The 20,265-nt window shown below is 37.4% G+C and overlaps 1 protein-coding gene across 1 annotated transcript; it reads left to right on the top strand.

Annotated features, from left to right (window-relative positions):
* The first annotated feature begins 17,876 nt into the window (after window positions 1–17,876).
* On the top strand, window positions 17,877–19,075 carry LOC114685848 (protein FAM131B-like). The gene is given in 2 exon segments (XM_037211063.1): window positions 17,877–18,858; window positions 18,861–19,075. Coding segments are annotated over 2 exon segments (1,080 nt in total). The 5' UTR covers window positions 17,877–17,936; the 3' UTR covers window positions 19,019–19,075.
* The last annotated feature ends 1,190 nt before the right edge of the window (window positions 19,076–20,265 follow it).

Genomic DNA, 20,265 nt, shown 5'->3' with positions numbered 1-20,265 from the left:
TGAATAAATTCAATCCATATCATCCCCTAGGCAATATTTAAAGCCTCAGATGCATTGGATAAAGACAGAGACTGTCCTTAGTTTCAGAGTATTTACCTCTTAGCAAGGAGCCATCAGAAAATTTGTCTACAATTATCTCTTTGTGAGAGTTGAGTTCAAGATATTTGAGAAATCTACTCAAGCAAGTCTCTCTTTGCCCCATTGCCTTAATTTGGGGTGTGTTCTACCTTAATTGTTATACTGTTCTGAATAGAGTACCTGCCTGTACTTATTCATATGTATGATTCCATGCAGGCTGTCAGTAGTTATCTTCCTGTAATTAAAACTGGTATGTGTATTCCATTATAGGATAATGCCCAAAGACACAATAGTATCTGTATCTAACCAATTTACATTTCAAATTACTTTGTAATTTTAATGAAAAACATAAGATACCTACAGATAAGCAAAACTAAAATTGTTATTCATTTAACAATAATTTTAATAAAATTATAATGATAATAACAGCAAACATTTGCAGTTTTCTGTGCATAAAATACTCTTCAAAGTATTTTGAATGATTTATTATTATTGTTACTACTAGTAGTATCTATGTTGTTACTAGTATTAAAACAATGTTCCTAAGAGTACACATTATTAGAAGTGGTAACCATAACAGAAATTATAACAATGTCTGAAGTTCATAGAGCAGAGAATATGTGAACTGCCATTAGCCTAGATAAATGGCTACACAACTTAGTAAATAATATGCTCCTTGTTATTGTCAGTTCATGTTCTCTCTCATTAAATTCTCTTATGTATACATCAGGCACACTCATATTGTCAGGGTAAAATCTCCATTCCATATTTTTAAGAAACTAAACCTCTATCCTCAAAAATAAATAAATAAATAAATAAAAAATAAAATGAAAAAGGCAGGTGACTTTAGAATCTTGTGATTATTATTGAAAGATACTATCAGGATTTCTCAGTCTATTAGGCTGGTAGAAGTAAACAAGTCATAATAAATTATGACAACTCTTTCTTATTATTTAACTTTGCTGTAGAAACACTGTATTTTCTTATCTAACAAAAGCATCTGTTTTTCCTCCCTCTTAGCTCAAGTAGCTATTCAAATCACTGTGGAATAGCTCAGTAAAGGCTTCTGTCTGAACTGTGATAGGTATCTCACAGCATCGTTGGGATATGACACTTGTTAACAAGCTCCAACATGCTTTATCTGTCTTTCATTACTTTTTCTCACAAAACAGAAACCCAGCCAACTATTGCATTTGTTACTGCACTGTCCTTACCACTCAGGCTTTCCTATGTTCTCATGAATGTTTCCAACAAATATGGATCTATCATTTTGTATGTTTCTATCCATCCTGTTCTCCACTTGGAGATGACTTCTTTTGTCTGCTTAAAAGAGACCTAATTATCTAACAGAATGACTAACTCATAATTATTCAATCAACTCCATCTTGGTCTTCCAACAGAACTTTTTATTTTTTAATTAATCACATCGTTTAACACAAAGGATTGTAATTATCTCAGGTGGCCTTCTCAGTAACAGGAATAGGGTCTCTTCAAGACAAGGTTTATTTCTAATTCATTTAAGTAGCTTGGTTCTTATTGAAGCATCTGGGTAATTATAACTGTTTGTAAACACTGGGCTCATCCATTCAATAGTGATTACCTAATTAAATATCAGCAAATATAAAATTTCAACATTCATGATACAGAATATGATTCGTGTATTTATTTTGAAGTTTAGATTTTTAAGTAGTTTTTATTTTTATAATTAATTGCGTGATGATAATGAGGATTAGACTAAAATAAAATGATGTTTATGCCTTGATTAGAGATATAACACTTTAAAATGTAGTAAATATTCTTTATTATAAAATATCTTGTTATTTTAACATTTAGTAAAATTTGAAAATATAACCTTTAAATAAAACAATTAGATACGTGAAAACATAGCAAGATATCATTTGTAATGGATGCTGCCTCATTCAGTTTCACTAAAGATGAGGTATTGTTTATGCTAACCCCTTAATTAAAATTTAACTGTGTAAATATCCCTAGGGAATGAAAAACGTGTTTAATACCTCTTGGTGGGAAGATATTGAGACATCAGAAAGCAAAATCTACCAGGAATATTTCCTGTTTTAATCAACACATTCTCATGAATTAAAGTAGCTAGAGGAAATATCTGTTTAGACTTAGTGGATCTATTGTGAAAAATAAGAGAACTTAGAAATATATTATTAGTATGTGGAATTATAAGGGAGTAAATAGAAATTGATTTATTGTAAAAATATGCCCCTAGAGAGGCTTATTTCTGGATCAGCGCTCTGATTATTATTTGTTGTCTAGATTATTTTCCTTGAGATTTAAGACATCTATTCTGCCATTATAAACTTGAGAGTACTGGAAATATCTATTGTGAAGAATTTAATTGTTAAGCATACTTGCAGATCTGACAATGGAGCAATTCAGTGGTTGTTTGTTCTCACTGAACCTTCACCTGGAACTTCCTTGTTGTGGGTACAGGGAGGTCTGGGCGAGGCAGTACCTCAGAGATCAGAGGAGAAAGAAGCAGTAAAGGGACAGGGCTGGAGAACTGTTTAGGGAAACATGCAAGATATGGAAAAATAGTCTGTGTCCTGAATGTCAAGCTGTAAAACTTCTCGTTTGTCTCTAGAATATCTTCAAAAGCCTCCTGTGTTAAACGTGTGTATTCAGCATAGAGAAATCAGGAGATGGTGAAAACTTTTGGCAGCTAGGCACAGAGTGAGGAAATCAGGTCACAGAAGGTGTGCTTGGAATCTTTCCTTTTTTGTTCCCAGCTGCCATAAAACGAGGAGGTTAGTTCTGCCCTATGCTCAGTATCAATCTGTGCTCTCTTCCGATGTGTTCAAACACCACCATCTACGTCCTTTATGTCTGGGAACCAAGCACAGTTTCCCAATGTCAGGAAGCTTGTTACCAAAAAGGAAGGGTAATTAACAAAGGGCTTTACATTAGGTTTGAGGGGTTTGCTTAAGCTCTGACTAGTTGGTTTCCATGTTTTAATTAAGTAATGACGTAAACTCTATACTGTGTGGAAATGCTTCAAATTGCACCTTGGGTTCAATCCTGCAGAGTAAAACACACAGCTGTCCAGGTCACAGGCTAGTTAAGTATGCATATATATGTGTGTGTGTATACATATATGTATATAACAGCTATATTTTATACGCATTTTGACTTCACTGTTTATAATGAAATCTTCCCAAGTGCATCAACTAGAGCAATTGATATTCATCAGACTGATATTATCTAATTTAATTCAATTTTAACAATAAATATGTGAAACTGCCATATATTTTGGCTATTCTTGCTTTCTGAAGGAGATATCAATAATACTTAAAGGTTAAAGCAATGTACCTAAGGTAATATTGTAAAAATAGATTGAGTGTAAGAGAAACAAGGTGTTTGGGCATGGCTTATTCTAAATGTCAATGCATACCCTCTAGTTAGTGCCACCTAAGTGTGTTAACATTATTGCTACTGAAGGTGCCATATGTAAACTGACTAAATAATAAAGGGCTAAGAAGAAAACAATTTCTTCTGTTCTCACTGGGATCTTCCTTTCTCACTATTTACAGCATCATGAAATAAAAATGCTTCAGTTTACTGCAACAGACTCATGCTTTCTCCATGCCAGCTGCCATTTCCTGCAGTGGCCACACTTAGCTTTGACAGATCTCCTCTGCAACAGCACTGCCTGGCTCTGCAGCTTGTAGTCCAAGACTGCTGGGGACGCATCTGCAGATGATGTCACTGCCTGGCGCTCTTCTCAGACAGTCTACGCCTGCAGAAGGCATTCTGGAATCAGCTCTTCACCCCTGTGTGCCAAGTACAAAAAGCCATTTCACAGCTTGAAAAGTCAAAAACGGTATAACTCCTGAAACTCTGATAAGACAGTGTAACTCCTGAAACTCTGGTGAGAAGCTAGTGAAAAAAAATAATAAACAAAACCAAAAGAATATATAAACAGAAAACACCATGCTTAGACAAGTCTCATCGAAATTGATCACAGAAAGATGATGAAAAAAAGTGGTGACAGACTGAAGAAAGACAAGCTAGAACCATCAGACAGGGGCATGAAGGTGAGACTGAACTTCGGGAAAGAAAAGCAAGGTGGGATTCTTCATGAAAAATGTCACCAAGAGTTATCTCACAGCTGCAAAGCTTGTACTTAATAGAGATGCTGGTGTTACTTATACTCAATATACAAATACAAAGTAGATCAAAGATTAGAAAAATGAGATGTCTTTCTTTTTCTAATTCCAAGTGCAATTCACATACCAAGTATTTCCATTAAACTACATCATCCTGAGTTCAAAAAGAAAGACAGACACATAAACCTTACAGTTCATGGAGTTCTTGGTGTATGTCTTTGGATGCTTGATTCCGAAGACTGACTTGAAGAATTGTTCACCAGTCTTTCCCATTTACAGATAGATTCTCCTGAGTTGTTTGTGAGCTAAGAATTAGAGGTTTTCTGTTGTTATTTTATTGTTTTGTTTTTAAAATCTACCTAAATTTCTAGGAATGATTTTAGAGCAGACCCATGTTTGGGTTGATGGCATATGCATATATCATCACAAATATTTATAAATAGGACAAATAATATTAATGCTTTCTTTAGACCTTATACAAGTAGGAAAATCTACATACATATGATGCTACACATCTGTAAGTTGTCTGTGTCTTTCTGGTTTTTTTGACACAGATTATTCTTTTTGTGTCTCTGCCTCTTAGTCCCTTTCTAACCTTTGTTCTTTAGTCAAATTTATTTAATAACAATATATCTTTTTTCATTTTTTTTGGTTCATTTGCTCTACCTTAGATTTTTCATGCTTTCAAGTTTGAAGTGGTATTTTGAAGGCAGAATATAGTGGTCAGATTTTTAATCTACTGTACCACAAATCAGTTTTTTTTTTTTTTTTTTTTTTTTTTTTTTTTTTTTTTTTTTTTTTCAAGATTTTTATCTGTAACTCGCACCACAAATCAGTTTTTAATCAATATACACATTCCATTTCTATCGAATATCCTTATTAATGTGTTAGTATTTAAGTTGTCTTTTCCTGTGCTTTCCATTGTCTTTTCCTGAATTGTTCTGCTCAATATCAAAGTGTTTTATCTATTGATAACAAATTCTTTTAGCTTTTCTTCCAAAGAAAATGTGATTTGTCCTTTTTTTCCCAGAGGTACATTTTTTAAGAATTTAGTATTCTGTTGTACTTATTTTCTTTCTAGACTTGAAAATAATGTATCTATCCTTCATGTTCCTTGTTTACACATCTACTATCTTTGATAACTGTTTTTCCATGGAAATGTCATATTTTTTTCTATAGATTTTGAAGACATTTCTCTTTAGAAGAGGACATTTTCTATTTCTATACCCTCCTTTTAGGACAAATTATATAAATGTTAACAGATCACATACTTCCAACATATAATGTAGGACAAAGTGTTAAATGGTCTTATTAATGAAAACTTGGAGCCAAATATTGCGGTAAAAAGCTGAGAGATCAGAAAAGCAGAAAGAAGCCAGCTGCATTCTTACAAGCTTGGAGATCCTCCACCAAAGAGAACTACTTCCTGTATACCCACATCTATATGCCTTTCTGTTCTGCCATATCATTTCCTCTCTGTCCAGTTACATCACTCACTCTTCCAGCCCAGCTTTGTCACTTCCTGTCTATCTGTAAAGACCTCCAGACCTTTATGATTAGTGTTGGTATGTAAGAGGTATGCCAGCATGTCTGGCTCCGTTCCCAGTGTGGCCTTGAACTCACAGAATTCCAGACAGATCCCTGTCTCCCGAGTGATAGGATTAAAGGTGTGTGCTACCACTACCTGACTTGTATGTTTATATAGTGGCTGGCTTTTTCCTCTGATCCTCAGAAAAACTTTACTGGGGACACAGTTAAAATAAAACCACAATATAATGACACAGAATATATATTACCATTCCAGAAGGGAGGAAACAAGCTTACTGAGGAAACACTGGACCAAAGTAAATCTGAAACCCAGCATGGCAAAATTCAAATTCTGCACCTCCATGACTAATTTCAGAGATTTTCAGATCTCCAACTCCTTTCAGCTTTATTGACTGTAATGCACATCTTTCTCTTGGGCTGGTTCTACACTCAATCTCAGTTTTTTTGGAGCTTGTCCCACAATTCTGGCACTTCCATCATCTTTGGGTCTCTAACACAATCCAGGCTTTACCTTCACAGCTTCTCACAGCAGTCTCTTGAGCCTCTGGCACATGCCTGGCTTTACTCTCTTTCCTTAACCATAGAGTAAGAGTCTACAACCCCTTTCCTGTATCATTGATTGTTTAACCAGAACCACTTGCCTGAAGCTACCAAATTCTGCCACCTTATGGGGCTAGAACATGCCCCCCACTCCTGTCCAATTATACTTACATCAGATTTCTGTTGTTCATGGTTTCCTTCACTACTTAAGCTTTTCTTTAATTCCTTTTCCAAAAATTTGAAAGGTTAGCTGGGTGGGTTCTTGCCCTGATTTTGCCACCCTCTTTTTCCATTTAGCATCAGGCTTTCCTTTAAACCTTTTTTCTCCTTGAGCACTAGACTTAGCTCCATTACATTTCCTGGTTCTTCTTTATCTTTACTTGTGCATTTCATATTTTCCATTTGTCCAGCTCTCTCCTTTTCATTATACATCTGCATAAGAGTGATTTACTAATAATCATAGGACATAGTTAATTCTAGGATACCTTGAAATATCCTCTTTTAATTCATGTTAATCCCAAACTCTTCATATTACCCTCTGGCATATTTTTTTTTGGACTAGGGTAGAAAACAGTTACATTCTCAGCCTAGTCACTAGGCCATGTAATAACATTCTTAGCCTCTGAAAACTCTTGAGCCAGGCAGTCATAATATACATAGTTCTCAGTTCTCCTGCCTTCCATGTTCCTATGTGTTCAACTGCTTTTCTACTGCAAAGTCCTAAGGTCCACATTCTGCCATCAAGTAGCATGGTCAGGCCTATCACAGCAGTACTCTACTCCCTAGTATCAAGTTCCAACTAAGTCACTGTTCTATTTCTGTGAAGAGACACTATGATCACAGCAACTCTTAAAAAGAAATCACTTAATTGTGGCTTTGCTTGCAGTTTCAGAGGGTCAGTCATTATCATCATAGCAGAGAGCTTGGAAGTAAACGTGGTGCTGGAGCAGTAGCTGCGTGCTACATTCTGATCTGCAAGCAGGAAGAGAGACACTGGGCATGGTACAGGCTTTTGAAACAGGCAGTCCACTCTCAGTGATATACTTCCTCCAATAATGTCATGCTCCCTAATCTTTCTAATTCTTTTCATACTCCCCAGTTTGTAAAATTTCAAATATAAGAGCCTATCAAAAACATTCTTATTCAAAGTACTGGAACATCTAAGTTAAGAATCTATGGTTCTTGTTAGCTTGGGCTGAAGAAACATCTGTGATTAACATGCTATCAGAAACATTAAAGTAAAACCTTTCTTTGATGGCATAATGGATGCCAGTCTGTGGTTGAATAATCATCTGTAATAAAGAAGAGATCAGCATCACTGAAAAATATTCTGGGGAGTTTTTCTTGTAGCTTCTGTTAGCAGCTAAATTTGGTAGTGTAAAAGTCACACAGGTATGCTGTGGGATGTATTTCTGTATGCTGTGAATGTGTGTAGCTCTGATTGGTTAATAAATAAAATGCTAATTGGACAGTAGCCAGACAGTAAGTATAGTCAAGACAAGGAGAATTCTGGGAAGAGGAAAGCTGAGTCAGGAATGGCCACCCAGACACAGAGCAAGCAAAATGACAAGGCAGAACTGAGAAAAGATGTCAAGTCATGTGACTAAACATAGATAAGAATTATGCTAATTAGTAATAAGCCTGAGCTAATGGCCAAGCAGTTATAATTATTATAAGTTTCTAAGTGATTATTTTATAAGTGGGCCACAGGACCGTTGGGGCCTGGAGGGACCAAAGTAACATTCCAACTACACAGGTGGGACTGATTTTAAGACATGAAGGGGCATGGGCAATAACTGAGAGTTTATTGGTGCAAGTGCAGCCTAGTTGCAGCAGAAAACCTCAGCATTTTGGAGATGCCAATGTCATGGGATGATCACCAAGAACAGCAAGTGGTATGGAGTGGAGCCAGCCTGAACCTAGAAGACAATCTGTGTGCTGCAGGAGGTGGAGCCAGAGACGTGACTCAAGCCTTTGGTGGGAGTCCAAAGGATCATGAGTGAATCCCAGATAATTATTGAATTATTTACACTTTTGGAATTTAATTTTGCTCTGTTCAGATTGTGACTATGTTCTGATTCTTCCCTCTAAAAAGTACAAACATATTAAAATTATTTTTGATTTCATGGGAGTCCACAGTTGGGAGACTGAATTTATAAGACAGTTTAGGTTCTGAAAGAGATTGAATTTTAAAGTTAATTAGTAGACTTGGAGGCTGATTTTGTAATTTAAAGACTAAACTTGTGTATTTAAAGACTGAATTTGTTAGAATGATGGGGCTTTTCCAATTTGTAAAATGTTGTATATTGTGATGTTGATAATATGTGATCCCATAGAAGAACAAGGAAGGAAATGTTATGGCTTAACAGTGATGTTTGTGTGTCAAGTTGACATGGGGTCAGTTGTCCTGACTAGTTTTATATCAAATTGATACAAGCTAGAGTCATCTGAAGGAAAGGAAATGTAATAGAGAATATGCCTTCATAAGATTCAGCTATGAGGCATTTTCTTAATTAATGATTGATGAAGGAGGGCCCAGACCATTGTGGCTGATGTTATCCCTGGGCTGGTCGCCCTAGGCTCTATAAAAGCAAACTGTGCAAGGCATCAAGCAGCAGGACTCTATGGCCTCTGTATCCGCTCCTGTCTCCAGGTCCTGGCACTGTTTGAGTTCCTGTCCCCACTCTCTTCAGTGATGGACTAGGATGTAAGCCAAATAAATCCTTTCCCCCAACATGTTTTTTGTTCATGTTGTTTCATTGCAGCAATTGAAAACCTAACTAGTACGCTATTCCAAAACAAATCAATATACTATTTCAATTCTAGAATACTTGAGGTAAGAAGAAAAACCTAAATAACTCATGATTGCACCATTCCATGGTCTTTAACATGTCTAGATGGTCTTTATTAGTTTCCACCATTAAGAGCTTCTTTCTTTCATATTAAAGATTGCTTCTGTAATTATAGGGATAAACCAGGGAGAAGTATGACATTAATTCAAAAGCAGAACTTTACATTTCATTTGGATATTAGAATTTGAAATGGAGTTTGGTTAATGCCAACCTTACATGAAAGGATAATTTTTTCTCTAAATCTCTTTTAAATTATATATTTTTGACCATTCATGTGTAGATAACCTTAGCCAAGTTTGTATTCATTTTGTGTTCATTTCACAGTCATCATTTTTGTTTCTTCCCTCACTGATTTTCTCTGGTTGTTTTATATGATTCCCCCTACCCCCATTCTTTCTGGTGTGCCAATTGCCTTTTAGTAATGATTTCCAAAATTTATAACCTGAGTTCTTCAACTCATATTTACCATTTCACAAATGACAAACATGTTTCAGCAAATGTTTCCCAAGACCTCATACCAATCTCTTGGTCTTTTCACCGTTCTTCTTTTATAATTGCCCATAATTGCTATTTCTAGTTTATACAAGTTATGCTCAATGCAATATGTGTTTATTTTCTTCAGGGTTTTTGTTTAAACTATCTGTTAGAAGTGTTGTCCAAAAGTTTTTGAAATTTGTTATCACAGATCCCTTAGTATTATTGTTAATCTTTAACCAATGCTGTTCTACTTAATAGTAGTTTTTTTTTCCTTGCAAACACTGAGACATTTGAATTGTCTTCATAATTTTTCTCTAAGTAACATAATATAAATAAAAACATTGATTTGTGATCACACTTGCTCTAAGAGTCACCCACAACTGCAGTTCCAAGAATCCTGACACTTTTTTCTGGCCTCTACAGGGGATTCACTCACTCAGAAACAAGCACACACATAAATAACAATAATAAAAATAAATCTGTTTTATGAAGAAAAATATACACACTGAGTTCTTAGTTTCCATTTTTGATTAAAAATTGTGATGGGGCATGCATCCAGCACTCGGAGGCGAGAGCGGATCTTGTGAGTTCGAGCCTACCAGTGAGCTCCAGAAAGGCCATAACTTTCTGACAAAATTGTGATGCATGGAGAGGATCACAGCAAGCACTTCTGCAATCAACCCCCACATGGTGAGTCACAGCCATCTGTAACTCCATTTCCATGGGATCCAATGCTGATCTGCTATCCACAAGCTCCGGCTTGCAAATGGTACTCAGCTGTTTTGCTTCTTCGTGTCCATATCAACTGTCCTTTGCATCATCTGCTGGGCATCCTTATAGAAACCCCTCTATCATGTTTGCTTAGATATTTCAGATTGTATATTTTAAATTCTTTTTGGAGACTTCTTACTGATCCTTGGGTTGATCTCATGATGGCCTGTCTCATGACTGTATTTTTTTTCTCCACAGCTGACTTATCCTGCATCATGAGGTCTGCTGCTTCTTTCTCAGTATCTAATGATCAGTTCCTCGGGTGCTTTCTGCTGACTGAATAGCACAGTAAGAAACTGAAAAAAATGCACAGTTTAGCTCTTTTTTAAATACCTATTTTAAAACATGTCTAATTTTAAATTTATTTGCAAAGCAAAATTAAATTTATCAGGTGAAAGGTGTGTATAATTTGAACTATTCTATACACATTTTTATATTTGTATTAAAATTGAAAATAAACTCAGTATATATAAAATGTCTATTTTCATGTATAAAGGAGCTAATTATTTAAGAGATATGACAATAAAAGGAAATTTCATGATTGGCGATACAGTCCTTAGATGTACAATTTCCCCTAATTTTCAAGAAACCAGCCTGCTGATTTTTTTCATTCCCTCTAGACAAAAAGGATCTCATTATTGAGACCACCTACAGATGGCATGATTGAAATTTTGAATCTGTGCATAATCACCTCATCATTTTGATCTTTTTATGCAAATCTCTATATAATCATGGGCATTATACTTAGTAAAAGCTTAGGAACTTTCCTTCTAGCCCTAATATTGTTCATATTTCTAAATGGCCTACATAAATCCAAAAAGTTAAAGGGAAGTTTATCTTTCCTCATGTATTAAGGACTATAAACTTTCTGTCATTAGTAAATGATTTTACTTTAAATATTCTTGATATTACAATATCAAGTAGTACTTTGTTTAGGGAGATTTTGTTTATGACAGCTATCTTTTTAAAATCTCAGGAACTTGTATCTCACATTTCCTTCATTTTGTCAATAATTTATTAGTTTGAAAGTTAATCACTCTTCCTTTATTCCTGTAGTAGGAGGATTGTTTTCAATACTGGAATATAATATCAACTGGCTTTACTTTTGCATTAAGGCATTTTTGTGTGTTGATATAGCAAATTCTTTTTTCAATGAGGATGAATTATTTTAAAATTACAATATGTAAAGAGATAATGTAATTTTTTAAATATTAGTTAATTCTTACAAGTATATTTGTAAAGTTTTAAGCAATTTTATTTTTAAGTTAATAGTTATAAGCCCAACTGTTATTTAATCTTGTCAATTTGACATTTTGATATAATATGATTCATGAAGTGAACACAGAGGCAACTATATGAATTTAATTATATTTCAATTAAAACCCAGCACCATTATTTATGATGAAGTCCATATAATGGATCTGACACAGCCAATGGAACTTTTACAAGTACTACTATAAAATAACAGAATTAATACCTTGGAATCAAATTTATATGCAAATTTTAAATTTAAGTTATTAAATATCAAATATATTCTGTTGTATATTCAGATTATTTGGCAGCTAATATATTATATTATATAAATAGAGTTATAGTTCAAACAATCTTTAGATAATATGCATACCACTTTTCAAATAATGTTCATGAAGGCTAGTCACAGGCTAAATTGGAATCAAGAAGATAGAAATAAACATGCATTCATAAAGAAATAGAAATTATTTTCCAAATATGTTTACAATTTAAGGAACACTGATCTTGTTAGAATTAGTTATAGATCTTATTTGAAATTTTCTGAACCAAGTTGCCAAAATAAAAATAAAAAAAGTAGCAATGTGTCTTGAAAGACATTATCATGTTAAATTGTAAAATAAAATGTTTCGTATATTTCCGAATTTAGTGCTCAAAATTACATTTTTTTTTTTTGCTAAATGTTATTTGAGTTGTAGGCTAATTAAGATAAGCCATACAAAACTAACACCTTGATCTGAATTTACAAAAAATGTTTTATGATATAATTATTCATAAGAAATTTTCCTGGTAGTTACCTTTAAAGACAATTATTTCATTAAGTATTGTAGAAGAAACTGAAAATGAACAGAGATAACAATTAACAGATGGACTCATTGCCACTCTGTGTGAGGTTAATACATCTTAGCTGTGTCTGCGCATTTTTAACTTTAACACTTCTCTGTTTTCTGGTCTTATCTCTTCTATTTTATGATATATGATGTGAGTGTATATTTTCAATTCCATGTAATAGAGTAATGAGATCCCTGAATTTCCCTTTAGTGTTAACAGTTTTCCAGCTGTAAGTATTCAAAACCTTTGCAGCCACACATTCATCTCTGTGACAACAATACATGATGTGAACTGAAGAAATTAAAATTTGACCTTAGCTCAAGGTTCCAGAGATTTAGTCAGTTCTGGCCTCCCTTGCTTCTGGGGTTCTTCTGATGCAGAACAAGTTCATGAGGCCTGGCAAATCAACTCATTTCGTGGTGTATAAGGAGGAGGAAGGTTAGGGAAGAGGAGCAGAAGGAGGATAGAGGAAGTAATTAGTCCTTTGGTATAGGTCTGTGAAGGAAAATGGAAAGTTTATGAGATCAAGGCCAGCCAGGCTTAGTGACACCCTATCCCAAAAGTAAGTTACAAAGGGCTAAGTAATCATACTTCAGTGCCAGAACAATTTTCTAGCATGAGCATTAGCTGCCAACCTCTTCATGAAGAAAGAGAGAATAAGATAGGTCTATTTGAAAGCATAGCCCACAAAGGCAAAACCCAATGACCTACTTCCTCTACTAGGCTCTGCTTACTAAAATTTTCAGAACCAACCAACGTAGCTTTCCAGTTGAAGAGCAATCATTCAATACTTTGTACTTTCATGGGGAAGGGGGTATGATTCACATACCAGACAAAACAATTCTGGTGCACTATGGTATTTTAATATAAAGGAATACCCTATATCAATTGAATAATAAGAACAGGATCCATAGCAAAGTGGATAGAGCTCAATAATTATACTAAATAAAACATATCTGTCCCAGCTGCTTATTATACACATTGCATATATATTAATTTCTTTTTTCTTTTCTTTTTTTTTTTTTTTTTTTTTTGGTTTTTTGAGACAGAGTTTCTCCATGTAGCTTTGTGCCTTTCCTGGAACTCACTCTATAGCCCAGGCTGGCCTCAAACTCACAGAATTTCACCTGCCTCTGCCTCCTAAGTGCTGGGATTAAAGGTGTGCTCCACCACCGCCCGGCATATATTGATTTCTTAGTGAAAGACTTAGTGATTGTTAGGCAAGTCTTTCAAAAGATATGAGGAGATACTAGGGCTCTTAAGAAATCTGAGATGAATTTCTTAGTCATCATAGAATAGTTTTGTGTCTTGAATCTGTACATTTCTGAACTGTCATATAATGATATAACCCAAACTAGTTAAAACTACAGAAAAGCAAATAAAAAAATTACCCAAACTGAATAAAACTGATACCTTGGACAAACATACAAATAGTATCATACAAACACATTTCTTTGTTTACATAATACAGTTTAATTACATAGTAAATTATTATCCTTGAAAGAAGCTGAATGAAGGTTTGTAAGGACTACTTATTTAATACACAATGTGACTCCAAACCACTTTAAAATTGAAAGGTGCTAAAGCTTTGGAAAAGCTCCAGCTGCACTGTGCTCAATAATTCTAGAAACAATATGTACTTAATGGTCAAAATTAAATTATAATGTGTGTAACTTACAATGGGATAGCAGCGGTGATAAGGACTTCTCATTTTCTACAAATTATACATGATCTACAGGATTTGGCAATCCCATTTTTGTAAACAAAATTCTTCTTTTTTGATTGTTCTAATATCAATTTTCTCTTTCAATGAATTAAAATTTGTTGGGCCTTATACTAACACCTATGTTGTTTAAAGCTCAGGTATCATATGCTGGAGATGACCTCAGTTTATTTTCTGCTGTATTCAGGTTTTAATCTTTTTTATATTAATTTACACAATGGCTTCACAAAAGACAGATGAAATGCAGCCAGATTTTTTTTCTTGAGAAGATGAAATAAAATAGAATTTATTATTAAAGCTAGCAAAGTTATAGAATGAAATTCATAAAACAATAACTAAATTGATGACAATGAGAAAAGCACAACAGTTACTGATGCCAATATTTTTGGAGCTAGATTTTTCTTGGAAAGTAAAAAATATTGCATTTAAATTATCAAAAAAAAACCCCACAAGATACACCTTTCATTAACTTCATGTTAAATATAACCACATTTTTATTCTGTTCTAATTTACTCACTGCATTGACTGTCATCTCCCCATGCCTGATTATAAATAATTTTTAAGCCAAAATATTTTGATATTTAAAAATGTTGAAATCCAGAATTTGATAAAACTATAATCAAAATAATTTCATAGATTGATAATCAGATCATCCAAGTACCACCTGTATTTTCACACAAGTCTGATTATAGTGTCCTTTCTGTTAGATTGTTAGTGGAGTATCAAGAGGACCATTCTGCCCTAACAAATGCTTCCTATAATTGTTACTGCTTACTTCAAAGACGTAATTTATAGACAAAATTAGATAATTCCATATATACTACTTAAGATCTATATTGTACAAAGCATTATAAATCAGGCTTCTTTAGTAGCTACCTTTATACGTTTGGGTCACTAAAGATTTTGCCATACCCCACGGTAATAATTACTACTCAAAAAAACTAAATCAGAAAGTTTCTAACAGAATTGCTTGACCTGAAACTCACTTTTTACTCTTTCCCATTTTATCCTTTAATGTAGACGATCATGACAAAAAAAGTGCCTTAATGTTCAAAGAGGTAATGATAAAGAAGACAAAGTAAAGTGCTTCATTAATTTATAGAACTGAAAATAGCCACAACTTTAGTTTTTTTTTTCTTTCTGCTTATTAGCCATAAATAAACCAAGAAGGAACAATCTGCACTTCAGCTGGTCAGTGTGTGTAGCGTCCTCTATGTCACCTTCCTAAATTTTCTACCCTGTTTCCTGATACCGCAATCTGATCACATTCCATGCTCTTGGGAGATCAGTAGAAGATTACTTTTATGTGAGAACTGAACAGGAAATACTTTCTTTCCTTCCAGAAAACATTCCAATCATATTTCCCTTTTGTGATCAATGAGTTGATGGTGAAAGATAAAGGAGACTGAAAAAAAGCAAGGCAGCTCCTCAATTCAGAGTTTGGAATTACTATCTCACTGGCACACTGTAGCAGGATTCTTAAAAGTTCTTATTAATAAAATCAAACCCGAGGCCAGTTATTGGGGTCAATGCTGGTAAATCAGAGAGACAGAATAAGCCACAGCTATCTCACCTTGCCAGTTCCTCAGCTGGTCCTGTTTCCTCAGACTGGAAGTTTCTGAGTCCTCATCCAGAATGAATCTCAGCTGAACTGTTTTGCTACAAAGCCTGAAAGCTTAACCAGCCGAATGCTTAACCAGCCAAATGCTGGTTATATATAGTCCTCACGCCTTATATATCTTTCTGCTTTCTACCACCACTATCTGGGATTAAAGGCGTGAGTCACCATGCCTGGCTGTTTCCAATGTGGCCTTGAACTCACAGAGATCCAGAGGGATTTCTGTCTCTGGAATGCTAGGATTAAAGGCGTGTGCTATCACTGCCTAACTAGTGGCTTTTCTGTTCTCTGACCCCAGATAAGTTTATTAAGGTACACAATATTTTGGGGAACACAATACCACCACAGCACACTCCTTTCACACTCCTTCACACCATGAAAACCCAGTACACCTAAGAAAGTCATTGTTGTAATGGAATAGCGGATGACTACCCTGCTGCACAGAACAGGAAACAGCGTGAAGAAAACCTAATATGCACTCATGTCCATGATCCTGTGACTTAAAATTCTACACATCTGACCAATTTTCCTTTTTGGAGATTACTGGTTTAAAAAAATAGAAAAGAAAATCTTCCATGAAATTATTTTTGCTGATTGTCTTCTTAATGTTCCTCAGGCCTTTTATAAACCCAGACTCTTTGGTTGTTTTTCTAGAGCATGGCATCTTTCATTTAGCTAAGCAATTTATCTTCTTGGCAGATGAGGTAGGTGAGCAAATTTACTCAAAACTTTAACAATATTCAACCGTATACTTAAGGCTATAGGATCACTACACACTTATCCTGATGGTAATCAAGAACTCTCCAATTGGACTATGGCCTACTTGATAAAAAGGAAATCATGCCTGGTACTGGAAACTAGCCAACTAGTCAGAGATAGTGAACTCATGTATCTTGAAGAATCTACAGCTACCCCATTTACTAAAACAACATAACCCTATTCTTGAAATACTTATCATTATTCCAACAGAAAAGTGTAGTTCTTACACCTCATAAAAGAAGGCCCTCTTTCCAACAAATGGAGAACATTACAGAAAAATCAGCTGATCAAAAGGAAAAAGCGGGGGCAAAGATAGAGTGGTCCCCAGTCACAATGTCTACATTTACAATACAATTTTTAAAGTTAAGGCTTAGGGATCATTGTGGAAGAGGGGTCCTTCCTAAAATATAGGAAGGTGACAAAATTTAGGAAGGTGAACAAAAATAATAAGAAATTTGCTGTGGAATTCCATCTACCACAAATGTCAATAAGTTACAATCATGATGGTCCATCAACACAGCTACGTAAGCAAGACCTGACAAGTATAATATCAATAGAAGACTATCATGGAAGAAATAAAGCTCATGATGTCTCAACCCTGTAAAAAGGATGTAGCTGGAGAATTTCTCTCCAGCTCCCCCTAATCCCTGCCAGTCCCGGAGTCCACTTATAAAATAAGTGCACCGACTTTTATATTATTTAAACTGCTCGGCCATTAGTTCAGGCCTACCATTGTCTAGCTCTTACTCTTATACTGAGCCCATTTCCGTTAATCTATATGTTGCCATGTGTTCCGTGGCTTTACCTGTTGCCTCTACATGATGCTCCCTGAATGGCAGCTGGAGTCTCTTTCCTCTGCCTTCCTCTCCTTTTCCTCTCTCCTCTCTGCTAGTCCCACCTATACATCCTGCCTGGCTACTACTAGTCAATCAGTGTTTTATTTATACAGAGTGATATCCACAGCAAAAGGATTGCAACTTACTAAGAAATTCTGAGAGCAGGAGAAATAGTCTTTCTCAGAAAAGAGTTCATCAATTGTTTCTCCTATAACAAGCAGTCAGCCCCGAAATCATATATACACAAGTAACATTAGACCAATTGAGCAGGTTTTATTTATATATTTGTATCACATGTTAAAGAAAAAAGTATACAAAGGTACAACCTATAGTATAATATATAGGAAGGGTTGGATGAAGGAAGAGGAAGGAGTGGAATGATTAATTATATTATAACCTAAAAATATATACAGGAGACAGCCGCGGCGCTGCAGAGCGGCTGGGGCGGCGGCGCGGCTCCCGGTGCTCCCCCGGCGCGCGCCCCGAGTCGGTGAGGGCCGGGCCCCGGCGGCCCCCGGAGTCATGGGCTGCATCGGCTCGCGGACTGTGGGGAACGAAGTGATTGCAGTGGATTGGAAAGGCCTCAAGGATGTCGATCAGATCAACATGGACAGCACCAGCTCATTGCACGGCAGCAGCCTCCATCGGCCTTCTACAGAGCAAACACGAACAGATTTCTCCTGGGACGGCATCAATCTCTCCATGGAGGACACCACTTCCATCCTCCCGAAGCTGAAGCGAAACTCGAATGCCTATGGCATTGGAGCCCTGGCCAAGTCATCCTTCTCAGGGATCTCTAGAAGCATGAAGGACCACGTGACAAAGCCTACAGCCATGGGGCAAGGCCGGGTGGCCCACATGATTGAGTGGCAGGGCTGGGGGAAGGCACCGACAATTCAGCCGCAGCACAGCCACGAGGCTGTGCGCAGGGATACAGATGCTTACTCCGACCTCAGCGATGGTGAGAAGGAGGCGCGCTTCCTAGCAGGAGTCATGGAACAGTTTGCTATTTCTGAGGCTACACTTATGGCCTGGTCTTCCATGGATGGCGAGGACATGAGTGTCAATTCGACCCAGGAGCCACTGGACTGCAACTACAGTGACAACTACCAGGAGCTGATTGAGAGTCAAGATGCACTGGCTCAAGCCCCCATGGATGGATGGCCTCACTCCTACGTATCACAGGGGATGTACTGTCTGGGGTCATCAGATGCCTGGGAAGCGAGTGATCAGTCCCTCATTGCATCTCCAGCTACAGGATCCTATCTTGGTCCTGCATTTGATGACTCACAGCCTAGCCTGCATGACATGGGACCTTCCCAACCCGCTTCAAGATATTCTGCCAAGGAGCCTCCGCCTTTCTTGGGGGTGGACACTGACTGGGCACCAGAGGTTGGTGGGGTGGACCTGGCCAGGGGATCTGTAGAAGAAGAGAAGAGACCACTGGCCCCGAGGAGGAAGAGGATGCAGGATGCCGGGACCTGGAGTCGCTTTCTCCACGAGAAGACCCGGAGATGTCCACTGCTCTTAGCCGGAAGGTGTCTGATGTCACGTCCTCAGGTGTGCAGTCCTTTGATGAGGAGGAGGGGGATGCCAACAACTAGCTTCTTCCCGCCCCACTCTGACCTGAGGGGCATGGCTGCAGCCCATACCCTCCCAAGCTCCAGCAGCACAGATGAAACCCGGGCAGAAGACAGCGGGGGAACTGGAGTTTCCAGCCTTCACCAGCCCGCTAGCAGCCCTGGAAAGTGAAGGATCAGCAGGGGGTTTTATCTAGGCTTGTACTCCAGAAACCATCATTCCAGGAACTGAGACCCAGGCAATTAGGTGGCTATGAACCTGGCGTGGTGGTGGGAGATGAGCCGTAGCTCTGGTTCTTGGGTCCATGCCCAGGTGCGCCGTGTTGAACACTGAATCTCAGTTCTTACACCCCTGATTCCGTCTTCCAGGAGCCTTGGCTGTGCTGTCTGAATGCCTCCTTTCTCCATTTCACTCCTGCTTTTCTGATTCTGTTTTCTCTGGCTATGGCATCAGTGCATCCCCACTGTGGGAAAGCAAGCCTCGGGGCTGTTGGACATGGCTTGGCGGTGACAGGAGAGTGGCCTGAACGGCCCTTCTGTGTTTAGCATAGATAGTGTGCCCAATTCAGGCAATCTTTGGCTTCTGGGATCAGGAGCCAAGATGAGATGGACGTAGCAGCTGGGATTGACAGAGGTCACAGTATGATTCTTTATCCCAAAGCCCACGCAGAAGCAAGAGGGTCACCGATGAGACAAAGAATAAACACAGCCACTTGAATGTCCTGTGGCTGGAAGGAGGACCTTTAGGATATGGAAGAAGGCCCAGTAGGGTTGGTTACTCCAATTCTGGCTTCCCTTTATACCTTCTTCCACTTGGAGCCCAGACCCTAGGAGGGTGAGCGGGCACCCTCACCCTCAGATTGTTGACCTAGGATGCATTGTCCCCGTCAGGGAGGGTACCGTGAGGGCTGGGCCTCCCTCGACCTTCCCCTAATTCTCTGGAGCTGTTTACACTTTTCTCTTTGCCTTTTCTACATTTTTATAACTTCTTGGGGATTCAGGGTTGAGCAGAGAGGAGTGGGGAGTCTGGTGCTGTCACTGCCTTGGCTGGGCTGGACTGATGGCTGAGGGCCAGGGCGGACACTGGCTGCTTCTGCGTTCCTGCCAGCTGTTCCCAGTGCTCCTCTGCCCATTGTTCCTTACGGGACTGGTGGTGGCGAGACATAAGCTTGCCCTCCCACACCTCCTTTGCCATGTGGAGTGGACCATGGGGACAGGGAACAGCAGCAAGTCAGTACAGTATTGCTATGAGGGTGCTGGAGCAGCCGCAG

Source organism: Peromyscus leucopus, chromosome 15 (assembly GCF_004664715.2).
Source record: "Peromyscus leucopus breed LL Stock chromosome 15, UCI_PerLeu_2.1, whole genome shotgun sequence".
Lineage (NCBI taxonomy): Eukaryota > Metazoa > Chordata > Mammalia > Rodentia > Cricetidae > Peromyscus > Peromyscus leucopus.
Note: the sequence above shows the minus strand (reverse complement) of the source record. Positions and strands in the feature narration are given on the sequence as shown.